Raw genomic sequence first — 23489 nt, forward strand, 5'->3', positions numbered from 1 at the left:
CTCAGTTTTTATACAGTCTACATTATTTAAATGATATCATGTATTTAATTACCTGCAAAATATTTAGCTCATTGTACAAAATTTCATTGCTCATCTTTAAACTTAGAACCTCTGAAATTTTCTTAAGTGACTTTCTGGTGTGTGTGTGTGTGTGTGTGTGTGTGTGTGTGTGTGTGTGTGTGTGTGTAACAACATTAGTAATACTAAATGTTTTTCATTGTTACTTTGAAATACATTTCAGTATTAATTGTGCTTAGGCTCTTATTACATTGAGTCATTATATTGTAAAGAAACATATAATAATTTAATAAAAAGCAAATGTGAGTCAGATACAGTTCATATAAGGTATTTAAATAAAATGTGGCAAAGGATAATTTGAGTGTTACTGAGAACAACAATGCAAGTTTTGGATATTAAATTTTTAGTAAATACATATTTATTATTTGCCAAAACTCACAGATTAACATTAACAACCTTGGCATTAGTGGAAAACTGTTAAGATGTTTTAAACAACTGCTTCATTAAAGTCATTGCTCTTAGAATCCTTCATGAAAGTTAAGTTTTTCTATAAAGGAATCAAAATTCTTTATGGGGCTCTCTCACACTGAACAAAGTGCAAGTGTTCTGTCCATGTGAAGTTAGATAATTTTAAAAAATCTGCTAAATGATTTGTTCACTTAAAAAATTACTCGCTTTTCAGGAATTTTGTTTTAGGAAACTTTTTTTTTTACTTGGATAGCAAACTGTTTCAGTTGGTATGTAATATGATAGTAAAAACATGTTGAATTTGTGAATTTCTTCTTCCATGCATTACACATGTTGATGACTGTGTTCCATCTTATATTCCTTCTTAGCTGAGAAAGTGTTCTGTAACATAAAACTATTCAGGGTTTATCTGAATATTATGTCCTCATAAACTGAATGTATCTTAATATGAGAAATAACTATAAATTTTGCTGAGTGATAGGCTGTGGGAGCTGTTGTCCAGGAAAGCTGCTAGTAATTCATTGTAAATGTTATTACAACACATAAATGTCATAATGACAGGTCCAGTCTATCACTGCAGAATTTACAGTATTTCTTTAAACCACATATTTCAGTTTTGAATTATACTAGCACTATGAACATTTCCTATTGTCTTTTCTTTCTTTGCAAAATAATAATGTTAGCATCTTCTTTGCATTAAATATCACTAAAATGTCAGACTGTTGCACATAGTATTTGCCACACAGTATATTGGGGCACAGTTCATTGACAGAACAGGTATTCTGTTATTATAATATTTAATATAATTGCTTTATTTTGTGTTATAAAAATAAGCATCAATAAAACACTGTAAGATAACATTGTGTACCCTCTGATTTCATGCCACTCATTCATATGTCTTTTTACCTGTGTTAAGATGCAGTGCTCAGGACTTATAACACTCGGTTGTGTTTATATTAATCCAGAAACATTTGTGTGTGTGAGAAATAAATACTGCATTAACTGGAACAGCTTAATTCATTGATGTATAATAATGAAACAAACTGCTGAAGTAGCAACAAAATTGGATTAAATGTAAGCTGCTCACAGGAAGAACATATAATTCTACATTATTGCGTCCAGAATCTAACACTTTTCTCCTCTTCTTATTTTAGAAAAACTGGAAGTTGTTAAAAACCGATTTAGCAAAAGTATAAATCACCATTATAGACATAAGGTATATCAACAGAACCAGTGTTTATCAAGAAACAATCAAACAGAAGAATTTAGTAAGCATAATAATAATGATCATCACTGGAAAATATTACCAATTTGACAGGATGCAGAAGAGGAATAAACATTACCTGTTATGATATAGTGTAAATGCCACATGCTTTTCAAAAAGAAGCCAGCACCAAGCATTTAGCATCTGTAGATTTTCATTTTAATGAGGGCCTTCAGTACTTTCTCAATTATGAAAACATACCCAATGATTCATAGACAAAGAAATTGGGCAGTGTAATCATTTTGTTAAAATACATAAATTTCTTTGAACCTCACCCTAAATAATCCTATCAGGGCTTTCTAATGATGAGAGAAATTCTTTTGAAGACAATATACAAAATGTGAAATTTTATACAGGATGAATCTGCATAAAAATATACAATAAAATTTTAAAAGTAATACAAAATTTTGATACTAAGAGAATTATCCACAACAGAAACTGTATGAAACTTACAGAAGATTTGTTACGTACATTTTTGGCAGTAAGTGGACATTATTCTTCAAACATGTAATCTGTCACCAAAACTTCCATTTTGCTTTGTACTGGTGAATTTCACTTTGCAGTATTCCATATGGATTCACTGCAGATATGAAGCACCTACAACTCCTAACATGGTGTTGTCTACATAATCTAATGTGCACTCAAAGTAATACGAAAGTAAAATGACTTGCGAATGACCTTCTACTATTCTTCCACAGCCACTGTCATTTTCAAATCACAGGGCACAACTTTGATTGGTGTATGTAACAACATGTTCTTTTATACTGTAGAGGGCTATTTACACTCTTTCCATTAATATATGTACAAAGATATAATGACATATCTTGATGTATAGAAGGCGATTTACATTGTGTAAGCATCCTCCACTTTAATTTTGAAGATAATATTCTAATTCCTTTTTGTAATAGGATGTAATTTGAGCACTCATTATTCCTTATTCAAAGGAAACATTTATGATTTCCATGTCATTGTTCCACTTTTCCAAAACACTCCCCTCTTCTTTTGATTATAAAAGAATGTTCTTAAACTAGGACCAAAACAACCATTAGGCCTATCATCTTACTAGCCACTCATCAACTCTAGGTTGCCACTTAATAACAACAAGTTCAACTGTACTCAGTTTGAATGGGTCATTCATTATGAGTTCATTTATTATCATATAGCATTTTATCTAATGAATTGTATCTTGATTTGGTGGTTGTAGTTTGAATAGTTTACCATCACTATTAAGTAACAGATTATCACTATATAGCTCATAGAGCATGCAGACTTCTTTCAACTGTTTACGATGTTCATTCACAGGAACATCTGTTGTACACTGCACTCAAAATAACTGACTGTCCTGATTTTGAGAACAGTCACAAAATAATAATGAGAAGGAAAATGAACTCTCTTGGAAGTCACTCATTTTCCTCGATAAATCTCAATTATTCTGTCCTGGTCCACATATTCAAATATATGTGGAGCATCCATCAGAATACCAATTGTACCTGCCGTGGTCACCAAGAAAAAGATATAAAGTTGCAGCCTATCGATGACCATTGCTACGTACTTCCAGTCCTCCCGGATCTGAAAAACAAAGAAAGAAAGAAAAAAGACTCAAGATCATTTCACAATGAAAAGTTGAGTGAAAAATTATAACGGCCAAGTAAATGGAACATTATATTTCAAGTTCAGAATATGTACATCAATCAGTCATTAATAATCTGTTTATTGCAGATCTAGATTTCAACCAGTGTGTTACTATCATCGGTGTGGTAAAATGCAAATCAGATCATAATTACCACTTACCTATACATGTAGCCCCCACTAGACTATCATGTCAGTATTTCATTTCTCACTGATTGTGATCTGAAATACTGACATGGATAGTCTATTAGGGGCTCTTTGTAAAGGCAAACAATAATAATGATGTGACTTTCACGTTACTGCACAAATGATATCCTACACAGTAGCTGCAACTGTATCTGCAATAAACAGGTTGCAAGTGACTGATTGCCATACGTTTTCTCAGCTTTAAATAAACGCAGTTGCTGAGCACATCCATTCCATATGGAATTGGACCTGACTTTATATGTCTTTGTTGGTGAGGTTAAACATGCCTATTTTCATCCTCTGATGAGACAAACAGATGGCACCTGCCAAGTTAATCAGTTTTGACACTTATCACATTTTACATTCATATCAGACATAGATTAAACAAATGCAAATCCCAAATTGGTGTGAAATACAACGTTAAACAACTGAATGGTACATGATGATAAAGACCCTCACTGACAACAATTCCTGCCTTGGGCAAATTAGTCAACAGTTACGATGAGAAGGATTCTGGAGAAAAGCTAATTGAAAAAAGGGGAAACAATAAGTGATTACAAAATTAGATATTCTTGCAGCACAAATTTCTGTGGATTCTAAAATTTAAAATATATATATATGTTCACTTAGGGAAAGGAATCTACTGTTAAGAATTATGACAAACTCTACAACATAAGAAACAATAACAACTATAATAAAAAATAGGGTAACATAGATCTCAGAAAACATTTTTAATCCTTAGAAAAATATTATGCCACAGCAGCAGTTTTTGAAGTGTATGGAGCACACTGCATGCAAAATGAACAATAAAGTTTGAAGGCAACAGTTCAGCATTTGTTTTTTTCTTTGATCTCCAGTTTAGTCAGTAGTTACTGTCAAAGTATTCTGCTTGTAGGAATGAACTTGGAACCACTTGTGGCAATAACAAGCAACGGCATGTGAATGTCAAAAGAGCCAGTGTGACATTTCCAGAGAAAGTACAGTATTTCCAAAGTTGCTACCTTCATTTGCTTGGTTGACAAATTAAAATTTCTGTGAATTTTGTGATCTACAGATTTTATTTTGATGAAGTAACTCTACAAAATCCTTACAGTGTGGTTGTTATACATATGAATTATTTAGTTTCTTGTTTGTCTGTCTTGTCATTTGTAATCTGCAGAAAAGTAGTGGTAGCTCCACAAATATTGGATTGCATGGAAAATGACACATAACATTTTATTTTGTTTCAGCATCATCCATATGTCATCTGATTTGCTGTGTGCATAAAAACCCAATCCTATACAACTAAATGACATTTAAAATATATTATTTGAGAGAGAGAGAGAAATATAAGATTCCTAAGTTTAGTATTACAATAAACAGAACAATTACACAGGTAAAACTGTGAAATGAAGTTTCTACAGCACTATGCACTTTCTATGCATTTGGTAGGCTAAATGAAACATCAGTGTACTGTAGTTTAGCAGATGTTTATTGTCAGTGGAGAACACTCATATAATGTAAACTGAATGTGTGACTTCTCTACTGTAGAGTAGATCACTGTGATGGCTGTCAACTTCTTCACATAATGGAATGATGAGCCATGTTTTCTCTGACTTCCTGTAAGGTTCTGTAATCCTTCTGACAGAATCAAACACTAAAGATTCACCCAGTAAGCTCTGGTACTATTTCTGCTGGTGCTGAATACACAAGAAACTTCACATAACCCCATAGGAGAAAGTCAAAAGCAGTGATGTCAGCAGAATGCACAGTCCAAAGAACTGGGCAGCCCTTTCCAATTACTCTCTGCCTGAAGTTGTCTGTGAGACATGCTCTGGCCTCCCAATAGAAGTGCACTGAAGAAATAGTGTTCTAAAACTACAAAATAGTGCACAGTTGCAAGGGAATGTCCTCCAGAAGTTCAGGCAAAGCATTGTCTAGAAAGTTCGTATACCATGCACCATTCAAAATTTCAGCCCATATTCTCACTGAGAATCTCATGTAGTAAATTCTCATAGAGACAGTGAGTGCATGGGTTATTCAGAATTTGATAATGACTGTGGAAACTTTATATCACATTTCCAGCTATAGTTTTCTTATATCAAAATATTCATAATTTCATCCTCTTTAATCACCCAGATTTTTAAAATGTGTGTGATAGTCCTCTACATCTGCAGAAAGAGAAAATGTTATACTTATGTTGTACTTACAATGACATACAGGCAGTCAGTTTCATGGACCCGTACAATGATTGCACTGAACATCCCCTATTCCTTTCAAGAACTGTCCATTAAAATTTTTGGGGGCATGATGTATGTAAGAAGTGACTGCTGAGCTTCATAACTGTAAAGTCATTTCATTCAATAAAGCTTTAATGCACCTGTCAAAGATTATCATTGATGGATGATGTCACACTTTTTATCAGGGGCAATTGCATTACCGTCAGAAAATTTCCTGCATCAACAACACAATATCTGCCTGTTCATAATGTCCAACTACTATCCTAAACAGGGCTAATACTGATTTTTCATCAGCATTATTTGCTGTTTGCTTGAAATCTTCATCATAGAACTGTACTCATAGATGGCTGGAGACAGCACCGCAAACCACAAATTTGCTTGCTGCAATGGTGATACTGCAAGTGACTAAGAAATGTCAACTGTATGACACAACTGACACCTATCTCCTGAATTTCTCATACATGCCCCTTTGTAGTGTGCGGCCTCTCATCTTTTGCAGCTGTGGGAAATTTTCTTAATATAAAAATTAACGTTATGTAGGATTTAAATTCACAAATAGAGATATTCTGAAAACTCGTAAAAGGAGTTGCTGATGAAAGATTCGTTTTTAATGTCTGGGGATTTTTAATTTCCTGCCTGATGTCTGTCAGAGTAGTAGTAACTTGTTATAAACTTTTGCATCAGAATATAAAACTTCATTCAGACACTTATATAGTGATGTATAGTCAATGTGGATACTGTTTTTTTTTTCTAGTATTGTGGTTGCAAAACACACTATAGTTTTATGCACAAATTTCATTATACATTATGTGTATTGGCATGTAAGCACAAGAATCACTAGGTTCCTGAAGGAGTATCTGCAAGATATTTGGTTAGCAACTTTGTACAATACACTTTCTGTGCACTTTAATAGAATAAATTCTGTTTAGACCCTAGCAGCATTGCCCCAAAGGTACTGACATAGGACTGCACTGTGTGACGATATGCAAAGTATGTAAGCAATCTCATCTGCATATCAGTGGAATGAGTAAGAATTCTGTGTGCTAGGCAACTGAACTTTGTAGCTAACTTATCAGTATGCTATGGACAATGGAGCCTCATCCAAAGTGTGCCCTTTCATCTCTAATACTGGTATTTATAACTCATTTTGATTTGTTTGAAACTGCATAATATGAATATTTGTAAGATTAAGTGTTAAACTGTTTGCTGTGGATCAGTTGTGCAAATACCAGTACCCCATTGTTCTCATAAATGTGTCTGGTATTGGTTTGTTTGAGCCTATAAGCATTATCATACTGTCATCAGGAAAACTCTCAGTTTATTAAAGCTCTCCAATGTCTTAGATAAATAATTTATGTTGGTGAAGAAAAGTAGTGGACCACATAGCAAATCTTATAGGACTCCGTATTTAATGCTTCCTCACTTTGAGTTTAGTATCCTTCCTGTTGTATCATTTGTTAGTGTGACCACTGTATTCTCTGTTGTTGAGATGTGACTCCAAATGTGGGGTATGTCTTTAAAGTTCTTGTGGTTCACAGCTCTAATTATTCCTTTGATTACTACTACAGGTGGCACAGAACCATAATATAGCCCACACGGGCCTGTGTTTATGGTTTGCTGAATGTTTTTAGCAGTCATTCACCTGTATATCGGGGTATCCACACATGGACACTGTCCTGGTTAATCTAACCTGGTGATATGTTACCACTGATTGACATTTCAGCCCTGATGGTCCTGTAACCACTGCAATCGAACAACAGTGTGCACCGTTTTGTGTGCTCCAAAACACTTTTGCCTGTACCAGCATTATACTCTGTTGTCAGATATGCCACAGATCCCTGACTAACCAAGTTTACAAAGTGGGCAAGCCTCCAACCTCTACACTCTGTCATGAGGCATAGATGTCTTACACCTAGAGCCTGTGTTAAATTACTTGATAGTTGACACTTCATGGTCTGGAGCTGTTTTCCTCTAATGAGAGCGTTCAACATCATACCTGAACTGTTTGTTGTTGCCAAACTGCCACACCAAATGCTCAGAAGACTTCTATTGTTTGGTTAGTGCTGTGTAGGGCTATCAAATATGTGTGTTCCGTTACCATTGTTTTGCATGTGTGTATCGTGTGGTTTATCATGTTTGATGAAATCTGAAAGAAAAGGGGCAGACACAGGGATCCAGAATGCAAACACATCAGAAAAGAAAGCCAGGCAAAGAATTGCTTTTAAAGGACAATTGTGACAAATAGTGTGCAGTGTGCAGAAATAGTTTGAGAGGGAGGCAGAAAATGGGGGGGCCTCCCTTACCAGTTTCTAAAGAAGTCACATGAACATAAGCTGTGGTTAAGGTTAGTTAACCAACTGTATTTTGCATTAGTAAAGAGAAATTTGAGAATGAAAGAAGTGAAGCAGGACTGTCTTGTCTTTAAGTGCAGGGCAAGAAAAGAAGTTTGCCAAAACATGTAACAGATCTGGATACTTTTGCCAAGACCCTATCCGGTGTCATGTATACAATTATTATCATAAAAGAGATTGGGCTATGTTAGATAGCTTCCTACAACACTGTGTGAGACTGAAATTTCTGAAGGCAACAGATCGTCATTGCAACTGGTTCTGCAGAGTCACCACTTTAAATACAAAAATATTGTAGGCCACATCATCTCAGTGGTACGAGAAGACATAAGCACATGGGATGCAGATTTTTGCATGAAATGAAAGATATTAATTTCGAGGACATCGCTTGGATCGATGAAACATGAGTGAATGCATGTGATACTGTTATGAAAGTTGGAGTGATGAGAAAGGAGAAGATATGGCACTCCCCATTGGTAAAGGTGGCAGAATTATTCTAGTGAATTCTGATACCTACCACAACTTTATTACCAGCTGTCAACTATTTTTCAGGTCCACTGACAGTTTGACATTATTCCTCATTTGGGTGTTGGCAGAGCTTCATGAGACAGACAAGCAGCACTAATGTGCACTCTTCATGTTATTAGTTTGTCTTTAGGCATAACATCTCCCTAATTTAATTTTTGTAGTAATCTTTTATAAAGAAAAGAATTTTTAAAGGACTATGCAGTAGTCATAATAATCACTTTATAGAGATCAATAGAGTATTCTTTATGGCATTGTTTTCTTCTTTAATTTGGAAACATAGTAGACCTCACCATGTACTGTATATGTAGTGGCTACGAAATACATATCGGCTTTGTCACATTATTTACATTAATTACCTGAATATATCATTGCAGTACAGATATAATTACTTCAAGGGTTTCAATAACATTATTGCTAATTGTGTTTGATGATATTACAGCACTAAATTTTAAGTATTTAAATGACCTGCCTGTTGCCAGAAATCTCAGTTAGTCTACACATAATCTCATCGACTGCGATTGACTCTCTCATTGAAGAATTTTGCTTTTCTGTTTTATGTCCTATCAATATTAATAATTGATGATGATGAAGGACTCATACGAAAATTGTTTGGCATCTTTTATTTCCATGGTTAAGATTTTAGTCAGTAAATTAACATATGACAAGTAGGTTCTTTTTCAACCATTCTCAAATGTATTGCCCATTTTTGATGTTTTCTGTTGTTTACTAGCTATAGCTAAAATAACTGTGACTCATATTTTCTTTTGGTTGTTCGACATTTTAACTTTGTAAAATGAAGAAAACAGAAGTTACAAACTTCGAAACATCACCATTGCTTTAGCAGAGCAGTTATTCAGATTATAGCAACATAGTCTGCAAAAACCAGTAATCTGAATAAACACTCTACTAAACAGATCATGGCAATCTGAGGTTTGTTACTTCTATTTTCATATTAATATAGATCAACCCCGGAATGGAATAATATCAAGCATATTTAACCTTCTAAAATTGAATTGTCCACTGACAACACTGACAATATTTTTCATGCTGTGAGGGTCACTTTAATATTTCAGAAGGTGTGAAAAACTAGTATTGTCAATAAATATCGAACATGTGCAGGCCTGTTAACAGCACTTGCAAAGTGGCGTACCGCGTGTTGTCTGCAACAGTGCTGCAACTGGTGGCAATTTGGCAACACTGTCACTGCAAGTGACAGACATCAACTATCAGGTAATTTTAAAAGGACTATGGTTCATGGTTTCCCATCCTTCATCCAGTTTCCACAAATGCTCACATCATTACTAGGATGATACCCAATTCATCTCTGCTGCACTTACATAGTTTCCACAGTGATCACAGGTCCACAATGCTCCCAGTGGCAGTGGCCAAACTATTTTGGCTTATCCATTTATGGTGCAGACACCATGTAATGACACATGGACACAATTGTAAACAAATGAGAATTCAGACTCCCAAGGGGAGAGGAGCAGTGTGGTGAACAAGCCCACCAACATCTTTCAGGGATGAAAGTCTATACTCACATTCTGCATTTATGTGAAAGCAGAACTGACAAATTGTCATATGGATTGCCTCTTCTGGTACTGTGTAGTATGTATTGGAACCCTGTTATTAGTTACTTCAGTCATTTCAAGATAATGAAACAAAACAACGAGCAACCACAACCCAAAGCAAAGCAGAGCACACAAAGTATTTGGTAATGGCTCTGTACAATTGTTTGCAGAAGCTGGCAGTGTCATAAACATGATATTTCAGGTCTGACTTCTACAGTATGCTAAGCAGCCATGGTTCAGTGCACCCACGATGTAAAATTGTCATGTTAAAGTGTGTTCATAGTATGCAATCTCATCATTATCAGGAAATGTATCCTTTAATGTTTATTTTCAAAAACAAAAAATTACTTTCCCTGCATATTATAGTATGTTAGAACAAAAACTGATAATGGATGAGAGAATTGGTTAGATATAATTTTTGTTCGATGGGTGTGATATTAGTGGATCATCAGTGATATAGAACATGTTGTAGATGCAAAAATGCGGAATCCAAATTTTTCAAAAGAACAGAAATGCTTTTTTTCTCACAGATCCTAAGGCACTTGGTCCTAAAGAATGTGGAATAAGTAAAAAAAATCTGAAAAATATTTTCATTTAAAAGTTAATGCCCAATTTGTTACAAAGATCTAAATTTTTATTTTAAGTACATATGGCAATTCTTAGGCAACTGTAGTTACATGCCATCAAACAAAAAGTAGTTCATAACATTTACTTACATAGACCTCTTCACTCCACTGAAAATGTGCAGAGGACAGATTGTATGTAACAATCACATTATTCGATATCATCAATAGTGTCTATATCTGTTAGTCTACAAATACATTCATCAACAAAGTGGATGGAGCTGGGCATCAATCCTTTTGGCTCCTTTTAAATATAATTGTAATTTATTAACAGCTAAACTATTTATGGTTGTTGGCAAGTTATTGAAAATATATCTTTCAGAGTAACAGAAACATTTCTGGACTAAAGTAAGGGACTTTAAATCTTTATGTAGATTACAGTCAACTTTGTTTCTTGTTATGTGGATAATAAGATTATTCAATTGTTGAATTTAGATAAAAAGACAATTTTTAGAAAAAGAAGCTGGTATGGTATTGGAAGTCTTTAATATTCTTCTGAACTTGTAGGGATTATGGTTTGCTGTGTGTTAGATAGGAGCTTGATGAAAAATTCAGTACCAAATTACATAGATCCAATCTGAACCCTAAACAAGAAGCAAAGCCTGCAATAAAATTATTTCTATATTCTGTGGTTGTGCATATGACTCTTCAGCTGAGACTGATTTATATTGTCAGCAACAAAAACTGTTAAAGAGTAAATGTACTGATGAGTGAGTAAGGATTCTAATATCCTGAAAAGACCTCTGCAAGATTCGCTGTTATCTGCTTTACAGAATATCACTAATGCTTGCTTCTGCTCAGTGGTTACTTTACTTGCTTTTAACTGTACTGTAATCCCATAGGGCAACAAGAAATGAGCACTATGTGAAATAAGCTTGTCTTTAGGTCACCATACTGCAAATGCTTCTATGGGTATACAAATAGGAAAAACTATGTAGACTAATTCATTGCCGGCCACTGTGGCCGAGCTGTTCTAGACGCATCAGTCCGGAACCGCGCTACTGCTACAGTCGCAGGTTCGAATCCTGCCTCAGGCATGGATGTGTGTGATGTTCTTAGGTTAGTTATGTTTCAGTAGTTCTAAGTCTAGGGGACTGATGACCGCTAAGTCCCATAATGCATAGAGCCATTTGAACCATTTTTTGAACTAATTCATTTTAAGCTTCTCATTTTTAATTTTAATGATGTTTCATAATGACAGATAATGACTTTTATGATTGTATTTCAATATATTTTTCAGTGATGAAGATAACAATGCTCGTTGGACTCACATTTTGACTTTATAATTGCACATTTCATCACAAACAGACAGTTTCTTGAGCTTACCAGCATAGTGAAAGCTTCTAAAATAAGCATTTGATTTTTTTCAGGAAAGTGCAATAAAAATTTGCAGCAACTCAATGTGACATGGACTCAACAAATCGCTGGAAGTTCCATGTAGAAAAATTGAGTCATACTGCTTCTGCAGCCATCCATAATTGTGGAAGTGTTGCCAGTGCAGGAGGTTGAGCATGATTATGTCCCATAAATGTTCAATTGGTTTCATAATGATCAATCTGGGTGACCAAATCATTCCCTCAAACTGTCCAGGATGTTCTTCAAACCAATCACGAACAACTGTGTCACAGAGACTGGTGCTTTGTCATTCATAAAAATTGCTTCGTTGTGTGGGAATATGAAGTCCATGTATGTCTGCAAGTGATCTCTAATTACCTGAACGTAACCGCTTCCAGTCAATGATCAGTTCAGTTGGACAAGAGGACCCAGTCTATTGCATGTAAACACAGCCCGCACCATTATGGCTTCACCACCGGCTTACTCAATGCCTTGTTGAGAACTTGGGTCCCTTGCTTTGTGGGGTCTGCACCTTATTCGAACCCTACCATTAGCTCTTACCAACTGAAACTGGAACTCATCTGACCAGGCCACAGTTTTCCAGTCGTCTAGGGTCTAACCGACACGGTTGTAAGCCCCGGAGAGGTACTGCTGTCGATGTTGTGCTGTTTAGCAAAGGCACTCTGTCCGAACAGATACATTCATCGTACGTTCCACACTGATTCTTGTGATTATCTCATGCACTGTTGGTTGTCTGTTAACACTGACAACTACAGGCACATGTTGCTGCTCTCAGTCGTTAAATGAAGGCCGTCGGCCACTAACTTGTCTGTGGTAAGAGGTAATGCCTGAAATGTGGTATTTTCACTGCGCTTTTGACATTGTGGACCTCGGAGTAATGAATTCCCTATCGTTTTCCGAAATCGAATGTCTCATGCTTCTAGCTCTAACTACCATTCCGCATTCAAAGTTTGCTAATTCCCTTTGTGCAGCCATAATCACGTTGGAAACCTTTTCACAAGAATCATGTCAGTACAAACGACAGCTCTGTCAATGTACCATCCTTTTAGATCTTGTGTACGCGGTACTACCACATATCGTTATCCTATGACTTTTGTCACCTCAGTGTACAAAGTGAGCCATTTTTGCAACCTAAGAACATAGTAACCACCTCTTTGAATGATACCTACACTTCCACTCATTATTTTTGATTCGAAGTTGAAATCGAACATATCTACATCTATACCTGAAAACTGCTGTGAAGTGGACAGCGGAGGTGATATTCTTGTGTATTCCTAGATTCTTCATGAAAAGCTGGTTCTTGAAACTTTATGAGTATGCTTTCTCAGGACAGTCCGTGTCTATCTTCAGGTGTCTGGCAGTTCAGTTTCTTCAGCATCGCCATGACACTCTCCCGAGGGTCATTAAAACCTGTGACCATACATGCTGCCCTTCTCTGCAAACATTCAACATAAGCTGGTAGTCCTACCTGGTACAGGTCCCACACACTTGAGCTATATTCTAAGAAGGGTCACACGGATGTTTTGTAACTAAAGTCCTTTGTAGACTGTCTGTATTTCCATAGTTTTCTGCTACTGAACTGAAGTCTACCAACCACTTTAATTACGACTGCGCCTATTGCGACCGTTGTTGTTGTTGTGGTCTTCAGTCCTGAGACGGGTTTGATGCGGCTCTTCATGCTACTCTATCCTGTGCAAGCTTCATCTCCCAGTACCTACTTCAGTCTACATCCTTCTGAATCCGCTTAGTGTATTCATCACTTAGTCTCCCTCTACGATTTTTATCCTCCACGCTGCCCTCCAATACTAAATTGGTGATCCCTTGATGCCTCAGAATATGCCCTACCAACAGATCTCTTTTTCTAGTCGAGTTGTGCCACAAACTCGTCTTCTCCCCAATTCTATTCAATACCTCCTCATTAGTTATGTGATCTACCCACCTAATCTTCAGCATTCGTCTGTAGCACCTCATTTCGAAAGCTTCTATTTTCTTCTTGTCCAAACTATTTATCGTCCATGTTTCACTTCCATACATGGCTACACTCTATACAAATACTTTCAGAAACGACTTCCTGACACTTAAATCTATACTCGATGTTAACAAGTTTCTCTTCTTCAGAAATCCCTTCCCCTGCCATTGCCAGTCTACATTTTATATCCTCTCTACTTCGACCATCATCAGTTATTTTGCTCCCCAAATAGCAAAATTCCTTTACTACTTTAAGTGTCTCATTTCCTAATCTAATTCCCTCAGCATCGCCCGACTTAACTGACTACATTCCATTTTCCTCGTTTTTCTGTTATTGATGTTCATCTTATATCCTCCTTTCAAGACACTGGTCATTCCATTCAACTGCTCTTCCAAGTCCTTTGCTGTCTCTGACAGAATTACAATGTCATCGGCGAACCTCAAAGTTTTTATTTCTTCTCCATGGATTTTAATACCTACTCCGAATTTTTCTTTTGTTTCCTTTACTGCTTTTTCAATAACATCGATACAGGCTACAACCCTGTCTCACTCCCTTCCCAACCACTGCTTCCCTTTCATGCCCATCGTCTCTTATAACTACCATCTGTTTTCTGTACAAACTGTAAATAGCCTTTCGCTCCCTGTATTTTACCCCTGCCACCTTCAGAATTTGAAAGAGAGTATTCCAGACAACACTGTCAAAAACTTTGCGATCGTACCATTTCATATCCATATAAACAGTTACACTCAGGCATTTATATTAGTTTACCGATTCCAACTGATAGTTTAGTCATCAGTGAAGTGCACGATTTCTCGCAGAGATACTTAAATCATTTCCCGATTTGGGTAAGGCTTTCAGAAACTGTTTCATTAGGGCCCACTTAATGCACAGAGGTGATAACAACTTTTTTTTCGAATCCACGAGGTTCTTACATAAAGCCTTTTTCTCTCCACGCGTCAAAGATTTTCTTGCAGGCCGGTATAATTCCACATACATAAGAAATTATCGAGTACAGTCTGATAGCGCACGAAATATCATAAAAATGTCTGCTTCCGTATCACTCGTGGACACCTGTCACTAAGTAGTAAAGAGAGCTGACAGAGAAAGTTATAGCAGAAAGCTGTGAGGGTAAGCTGTGTGGGGGGTCGGTTGTGTGCGGGCAGCACCGCATGAGCGGTATCGATTCAGTGACAAACCATGGCTATTAACGGGAAAATAATTTTTAAGGCAGTTTTTTTACGAGATTTATTACTGTATGATCGGAGTGGCGGCATTTGTAGAAGATTTTATGAATGGGCATCATCGCAACAAACTAAATCAGGGGCCAGGAGATGTTGCAGTTTTTCTCTGCCTCGTGATGACTGGGTGTTGCGTGATGTCCTTAGGTTAGTTAGGTTTAAGTAGTTCTAAGTTCTAGGGGACTGATGACCGTGGATGTTAAGTCCCATAGTGCTCAGAGCCATTTTTTTTGATGTTGCAGTTATTACTGGTGGTGCACGAAGAATCGGAGTGGAAGTGGTGAAGAATTTACTGAAATGTGATATGCATGTGATTATTGGGTGCAGAAATACAAAAGCCGGAGACAAAACAGCTGAAAGGATCCGTTCATTAGGTGTCTCTAGTGGTTCTGCATCATGTCTTACACTGGACATGGCTTCTTTTCAACCAGTTAAGGAATTTGCCGCAAATGTAACTGCAAAACATTCAGCTTTACGTCTTCTTACGGTGTTAACAAGGCTGGCATTGTTCGTGCCGTTCTCACTTACAGAAAGTGGATGTGAGCCACACTTCTCGGTCGATTTCTTCGGCCACTACTTGCTGACTCACCTGCTGTTGCCACGTTGAAGGTAGGTGGACGGGCACTCGAGAAGCGTCAATACACGCGTCATGAAACATGCCGCTGCACTCGTGGTGGGGAACATAAGCTTCAACGACTTAAACAGGAAGGACATGTACCTCGCAAGCGATTCCCAGAGCAAACTGGCTCGGGTTCTGTTCACCAAAAAACTGGAGTCTTTGCTGAGAGAAAGTGATTCTCATGTTCAATTGCACGCCGTTCATCCTGGGATAGTCAATACAGACCTTTTTAATGACACCACGTTGAAAACTATATTTCTGTGAGTGTCTCCACTTTTGTTCAAGACTCCTGCGGAAGGAGCAATAACAATTACGCACGCTTGCCTGTCCCATCCCTGGAGGGGCAAGGTGGGAATAATATCAGCAACAGCCGTGTAATAGCTAACAGCCCAAAACTTCCGTAGGTAAAAAGATTGACAGTGATACTGTAGTGCAGGTTTTCAGCTGATAATTTTTTTAATTTTGATTAAAGAAAGGAGCTTATAGCTGAGTGGTCAGCGCGGCAGAATGACATGCAAAGGGCCCGGGCTCGAGTCCCAGCTGGGTCGGAGATTTTGGATTCATTGGGACTGGAGTTGTGTTGTCTCCATCATCATTTCATCCTCATCGGCACGCAAGTCGCCGAAATGGCGCCAACTAAAAGGACCTGCACCGGGCGACCAGCAGCCACAAGCACATTTCATTTCATCGTAAAAATCACTAAAAAGGAGCTTTTTAAAAATTGTAAGTGTTAATTGTAAAAAAAAATTGGTGTGTGACACGGGTATTTTGATATCAGAATAGGATTCAGTACGTAGACTACAAGAGTAATCAAATTTCCAGGGCAGTTGCCAGGTATTTTGCCGCTCTAGGCGAGAATTGAAGAACTGCGCTTGCTAGTATTTACTACCATATCAATATCCCCGACAGCCCCCGCCCCCTTTCCTTTCTTTTCTTCTTCTTCTTTTTCCCTCCTCCACCTCCAAAACCACCACCACCACCAACAACAACAACATCCAACGGCACATCAGTGCCAATCTGCTATTATACTTTCAGTCATTAAACTAAGGTGATCAGACTTCCTTATTTTCTGAGGACAATTCTCAATTTTCGTGCTTTGTCCTCAATTCCTTTAAAGGTGATTAAGGACAACAAATCTCAATCTTATTTTTGTTTTAAATTTTTGAAATTTCCCAAAATAACTGAAATAGAATGAATGTACTTTTGAAAACGTTCCATGTTTTAATTTCTCCTCTTTTTCATTTTTTCTCCTCTTTTTCATTTTTTCTCCGCATTTGCTGCTTTTCGCTGTTTGAATTGAAATTAGTTTTTTCTTCCCTTTGGCGCCCCTAAAATTTTTACACCCTAGTTGGGCACCTACTCTTCCGTACATGGGGGCAAGGGGTGGCTCACCCTATCACTTCCTAGCTCTCACAGGTAAAGAAAAAAAAATCATTGTAGTCAGGTGTTTTTCTTTCAAGACAGTGATTTAAAAGTCGTTATAACGCAAGTTGTCAACATGGTCGGGACTGGAGCTTTCTTAATGGCTAATTACAAGTCGCCATTCGTCTTCCTAAATATTGAAAATACCCCATACCCCAGATCTGGGACCCCTCCACCTATAAACTGTAGTATGGGCGTCCTTGCTTCAAGAGGGTGCCTTTATATCAAGCTGAGGATAGTGATCGCATTCACTCAGCTATCCAGGAGACTGCATCTGGAAAGATAAAAAGTATATCCGTTCACGTGACTGTAAACGTAAATGGTTGGTCTGGTGAGCTCTAGGCCTCCACGACTAGCGGATTTATTGATTACTGAATCATTTGGAGAAAAGAGAACCACTTGTATAAATATCAAGAGCTCAGATGGAAACCCAGTTCTAAACAAAGAAGGGAAAGCAGAAAGGTGGAAGGAGTATATAGAGGGTCTATACAAGGGCGATGTACTTGAGGACAATATTATGGAAATGGAAGAGGATGTAGATGAAGATGAAATAGGAGATATGATACTGCGTGAAGTGTTTGACAGAGCACTGAAAGACCTAAGTCGAAACAAGGCCCCGGGAGTAGACAACATTCCATTAGAAATACTGAAAGTCTTGGGAGAGCCAGTCCTGACAAAACTCTACCATCTGGTGAGCAAGATGTATGAGACAGGCGAAATACCCTCAGACTTCAAGAAGAATATAATAATTTCAATCCCAAAGAAAGCAGGTGTTGACAGATGTGGAAATTACCGAACCATCAGTTTAATAAGTCATAGCTGCAAAATATTAACACGAATTCTTTACAGATGAATGTAAAAACTGGTAGAAGCCGACCTCGGGGAAGATCAGTTTGGATTCCGAAGAAATATTGGAACACGTGGGCCAATAATGACCCTACGAATTATCTTAGAAAATAGAGTAAGGAAAGGCAAACCTACGTTTCTAGAATTTGTACACTTAGAGAAAGCGTTTGACAATGTTGACTGGAATACTCTCTTTCAAATTCTATAGGTGGCAGGGGTAAAATACAGGGAGCGGAAGGCTATTTTCAATTTATACAGAAACCAGATGGCAGTTACAAGAGTCGATGGGCATGAAAGGAAGCAGTGGTTGGGAAGGGAGTGAGACAGGGTTGTAGCCTATCCCCGATGTTACTCAATCTGTATATTGAGCAAGCAGTAAATGAAACAAAAGAAAATTTCGGAGTAGGTATTAAAATCCAGGGAGAAGAAATAAAAACTTTGAGGTTCGCCGATGACATTGTAAAGGACCTGGAAGAGCAGCTGAACGGAGTGGACAGTGTCTTGAAAGGAGGATATAAGATGAACATCAACAAAAGCAGAACGAGGATAATGGACTGTAGTCGAATTAAATCGGGTGATGCTGAGGGAATTAGATTAGGAAATGAGAAGCTTAGTGTAGTAAATGAGTTTTGCTATTTGGGGAGCAAAATAACTGATGATGGTCGAAGTAGAGAGGATATAAAATGTAGACTGGCAGTGGTAAGGAAAGCGTTTTTGAAGAAGAGAAATTTGTTAACATCGAGTATAGATTTAAGTGTCAGGAAGTCGTTTCTGAAAGTATTTGTATGGAGTGTGGCAATGTATGGAAGTGAAACGTGGGCGATAAATAGTTTAGACAAGAAGAAAATAGAAGCTTTCGAAATGTGGTGCTACAGAAGAATGCTGAAGATTAGATGGGTAGATCACATAACTAATGAGGAGGTATTGAATAGAACTGGAGAAGAGAGAAATCTGTGGTGCAACTTGACTAGAAGAAGAGATCGGTTGGTAGGGCATATTCTGAGGCAACAAGGTATCACCAATTTAGTATTGGAGCGCAGCGCGGCGGGTAAAAATCGGAGAGGGAGACCAAGAGATGAATACACTAAGCAGATTTAGAAGGATGTAGGTTGCAGTAGGTATTGGGAGATGAAGAAGCTTGCACAGGATAGAGTAGCATGAAGAGCTGCATCAAACCAGTCTCTGGACTGAAGATCACAACAACAACAACAACGAATCATTTTGGTCACTATTGAGAAAAAAATACTACATAAAAAATATTAAGATCTCGTTACACTTCGCTGGACCTGTCAAATTACTGGGGTATTGTCTCCCTAAGAAATCGTATAAAAACCCTTGATCACGTCTGATCCTGGTGATTTCAGAAGTTGGAGATTTTGGAGGGCAAAAGTGACGCTGTACTACGTCAAACGGGTGTTCATATTATTTAGTCCAGTTGCTGCAGCTGTGCAGGCATAGCGCGGCCGGGCCGCGGTGGACCGTTTTGCGCATGCGCGCTGCGCATCGGTGGTCGATGACGCAAGGCGCGGCGCGGGCGAGGCTGCTGGCGAGCAGAGAGACACTCGTGGTGCGGCCGGCCCGGGCGCAGCATGCAACCGGCTGTGTTCTGGCGCCAGTAGCGTGTCGCCGGGACCCAACTGGCCCACTTAAACCGCGCCGCGCACCACCCGGCGACGGAGTTTCGCAGCCCGCTCCGTGGCGCGGCGCTGCGCTCGATATCCTGCAGAGAAGTCACCTCCTCTAGCCGGTCCGCTCAGCAGCTTTGTCCCCAACAAGCCCTCTGTCTAACTTATTATTCTGTCCAGTACGCTAAAAACACAGGTTGTTCCTTTAACTGGTAGGGAGCTGAGCACTAAATAAAAAAAGCATTTCTCGAGTATTTTGTGTCCTGATTACGGACACCGCTCGCCACGGCAAAGTATCGGATTTTAACACTATAAATTAGAGATGGGCAAACTGAAACACGTAACTGTTTCGAAACAAATGAAACAGTACAATGTAATGTTTCGATACGCTGTTTCGAAACAGTGAAACACTTTGTGTTTTGTAATCTAATAAACTTACACATTTTATCATCTTGAATGTCTACTGTATAAGTATGTCCATATAAACACAAATAAGGTGCGAGAGCGCTAATCATATCGCAGAAAGTATGAAACTATCACTTAGGCATCTTGGCAGTTTCGTATTTCCTGCAGCAAATGCGCTGCTTTCGTGTCGCGTGACTTTCATACTTTTCAATTGGCTGAGGACAGCCATAGCTGAAGACAGAAGAACCACCACGAACGGAACTGGTGGTGAGAGCAAACTGCAGAAACAACGGATATGCTACTGGGATTCCCACATTCCGTTAGTATGGGTAATATACCCATCCTGCTAATTTCCATGCACACAAAGGGAATCATTGTGGATAATAGTCACAGTGACTATAGACTCACAAATAATGCCAAATAATTCGAATAAATAGCAAAATATAACAGAAAAAAATTTTGTCTTTCAAGGTGTTTCGAACCGTTACTATAAATTCACCATGCTTCCCAACTCTTCCCCTTCACCATTACACTATCAGTGATATGTCAAACACATTGCTTGCAATTATACCTACATCAAATTTATGTAAATGCCTAATAACTGTCACTCTACACCATTTTTTTAAATTCAAAATGCTGTTGGCTTACTTGCGTTTCTTAATATGATTACTGTACGTGAACAGAGAAGCGTATGTCATAAAAAAGTGTAATTTAACTGAATGATTTTCACATATTTATTATTTTGATTGTGAATAGTATGCGTTGTTTTATTGTTTGCTTAGTGTTTATAAAGCAGATGTTACGCCATTTCGGAATAGGACAGTCAGCTAGAAACGAAGCTTTATTTTCGGATACCTTAAGCTTCATGCTATTGCTTGTCAAAAAGCTTTCGACACTCTTGAAAGTGTTTCACGAAGTGGTATGTTGTGTTTCAGTACCTGTGCCGAGCCCGAATCTCGTCTGACACAGAGCGGAATGAAACATCACTGTTTCGATACAATTAGTCCGTTCCAAGCACAGGTGGACTGAAACAGCCTTATTTTGAAACAACGATGCAGTTTCTGTGTCTGATTCGAGATCGAATCTGGTCCGGTTACCCGAGACAGGGTGGAATGAAATACCACTGTTTCGAAACAGTGAACTACAGCCGTTCCGAAACACTGAAACTGTTCCACGTATCGATACACTGTATCGAAACATAGAAACAGTTGCCAAGTCTACTATAAATACTGCGCGGCAAGCAAGATCTTGCTCACAATCACGTCGCACCGTTGCGAACTGGCTGGATTTCTGTACTGATGCAAGGGAAATACCCTGACTTAGGGTTGCTATAATCTCTGTCTGGCAAACAGTAACATTTCTCTTAAACGAACTAAAAATGGACGTAATTTGGAAAGCAGAAACCGAAACACTTCTCTTAAGGTTAAAAAGTGAATTCATTCATGAAATATTTTCTAGGCTTTATGATTACCGTCTGTAATTATACCAAAACAACGGACCTTCGAAAGAACATCGCATATTTGACAGTGTCACGTGCTAACACTGATTTCACGATTGCTATTGATTTTGTTCTGCCCAATGTCTCATTTTTTGCTGCTTCGGAATCCTTAAAATGTTTGCATGGAAATATAGTCCACTGATTTCAAAGACGTTTAATGTTTAACAGTATGACGATAAATTGCTAATTACGCTCCTGTTAATAATTTGCCCTGTCTAAATGAAATTGAAACAAAATAGCTGTCCATGTTTTTTGAGGTGACTGCAGAGTACATGTTTTGATTTATGCTAAATGATCCTTAATCTGTGCCCCTTCGCCATGTACAATTGAAACACAACATGAATTACACATTCTAGCTCATAGTCACTTCTCCCTCGTCTTATGAAGAACCATTCTTCTGAATATTTTTCTTGGAGTGTCCACTACATCTGTGGCATTTTGAATTCACTTGAAACACTCAAAACAGTTAAATAAAAAATTAACCGCGATACGACTCAGACAAAGAAACAGAAAATCACGTTGCTGCAAAAAAATGAACTGAGATAAGGGACAACAATGTAAACTCAGCAGCGTTACCGCGTGATGATGCTTCTTTAGGGACTCAATCAACGGTGAAAATAAAAACTTTCGTTATTTAGCTTAATTGCGGAAGTAGAGATATAGATCTATGCCAGAACTTAGGTAAAAATAGATAGATGTTGTTGTTGTTGTGGTCTTCAGTGGTTTGATGGAGCTCTCCTTGCTACTCTATCCTGTGCGAACCTCTTCACCTCCCAATAACCACTGCAACCTACATTCTTCTGAATCTGTTTACTGTATTCATGCCTTGGTCTCCCTTTACGATTTTTACCCTTCGCGCTTCCCTCCAATACTAAATTGATTGTCCCTTGACGCCTCACATCGTGTCCTACCAACCGATCCCTTCATCTAGTCAAGTTGTGCCCCAAAGTCCTCTTCTCCCCAATTCTATTCAGTACCTTCTCATTAGTTACATGATCTAGCCATCTAATTATCAGCATTCTTCTGTAGCACCACATTTCGAAAGCTTCTATTCTCTTCTTGTCTAAACTATTTATCTTCCATGTTTCACTTCCGTACATGGCTACACACCATATAAATGCGCCGGCCGCGGTGGTCTAGCGGTTCTAGGCGCGCAGTCCGAACCGCGCAGCTGCTACGGTCGCAGGTTCGAATCCTGCTTCGGGCATGGATGTGTTAGATGTCCTTAGGTTGGTTAGGTTTAAGTAGTTCTACGTTCTAGGGGACTGATGACCACAGATGTTAAGTCCCATAGTGCTCAGAGCCATTTGAACCATTTTTGAACCATATAAATACTTTCAGAAAAGTCTTTCTGATGCTTCAATCTATAATCGATGTTAACAAAATTCTCTTCTTCAGAAAAGCTTTTCTTGCCATTGCCACTCTTCATTTTATATCCTCTCTACTTCGACCATCATCAGTTATTTTACTCCCCAAATAGAAAAACTCTTCTACTAATTTCTGTCTCATTTCCGAATGTAATTCCCGCAGCATCGCCTGATTTAATTCGACTACATTTCATTATCCTCGTTTTGCTTTTGTTGACGTTCATCCTATATCCTCGTTTAAAGACACTGTCCATTCCGTTCAACTGCTCTCCCAGTTCCTTTGCTGTCTC

At 38.1% G+C, this 23489-nt stretch overlaps 1 protein-coding gene across 1 annotated transcript in view; it reads right to left on the reverse strand.

The window, feature by feature from the left end:
- Positions 1–460: 460 nt before the first annotated feature.
- Positions 461–23489, reverse strand: part of LOC126262968 (acetylcholine receptor subunit beta-like 1) — an 845533-nt gene continuing 822504 nt past the window's right edge. Inside the window, exon 7 of the mRNA XM_049959919.1 lies at positions 461–3319. Within this exon, the coding sequence (XP_049815876.1) occupies positions 3155–3319 (165 nt within the window). The 3' untranslated portion in view covers positions 461–3154. The remainder of the gene's footprint in view (positions 3320–23489) is intronic.

The sequence above is a fragment of the Schistocerca nitens genome, chromosome 6 (genome assembly GCF_023898315.1).
Source record: "Schistocerca nitens isolate TAMUIC-IGC-003100 chromosome 6, iqSchNite1.1, whole genome shotgun sequence".
Taxonomy (NCBI): Eukaryota; Metazoa; Arthropoda; class Insecta; order Orthoptera; family Acrididae; genus Schistocerca; species Schistocerca nitens.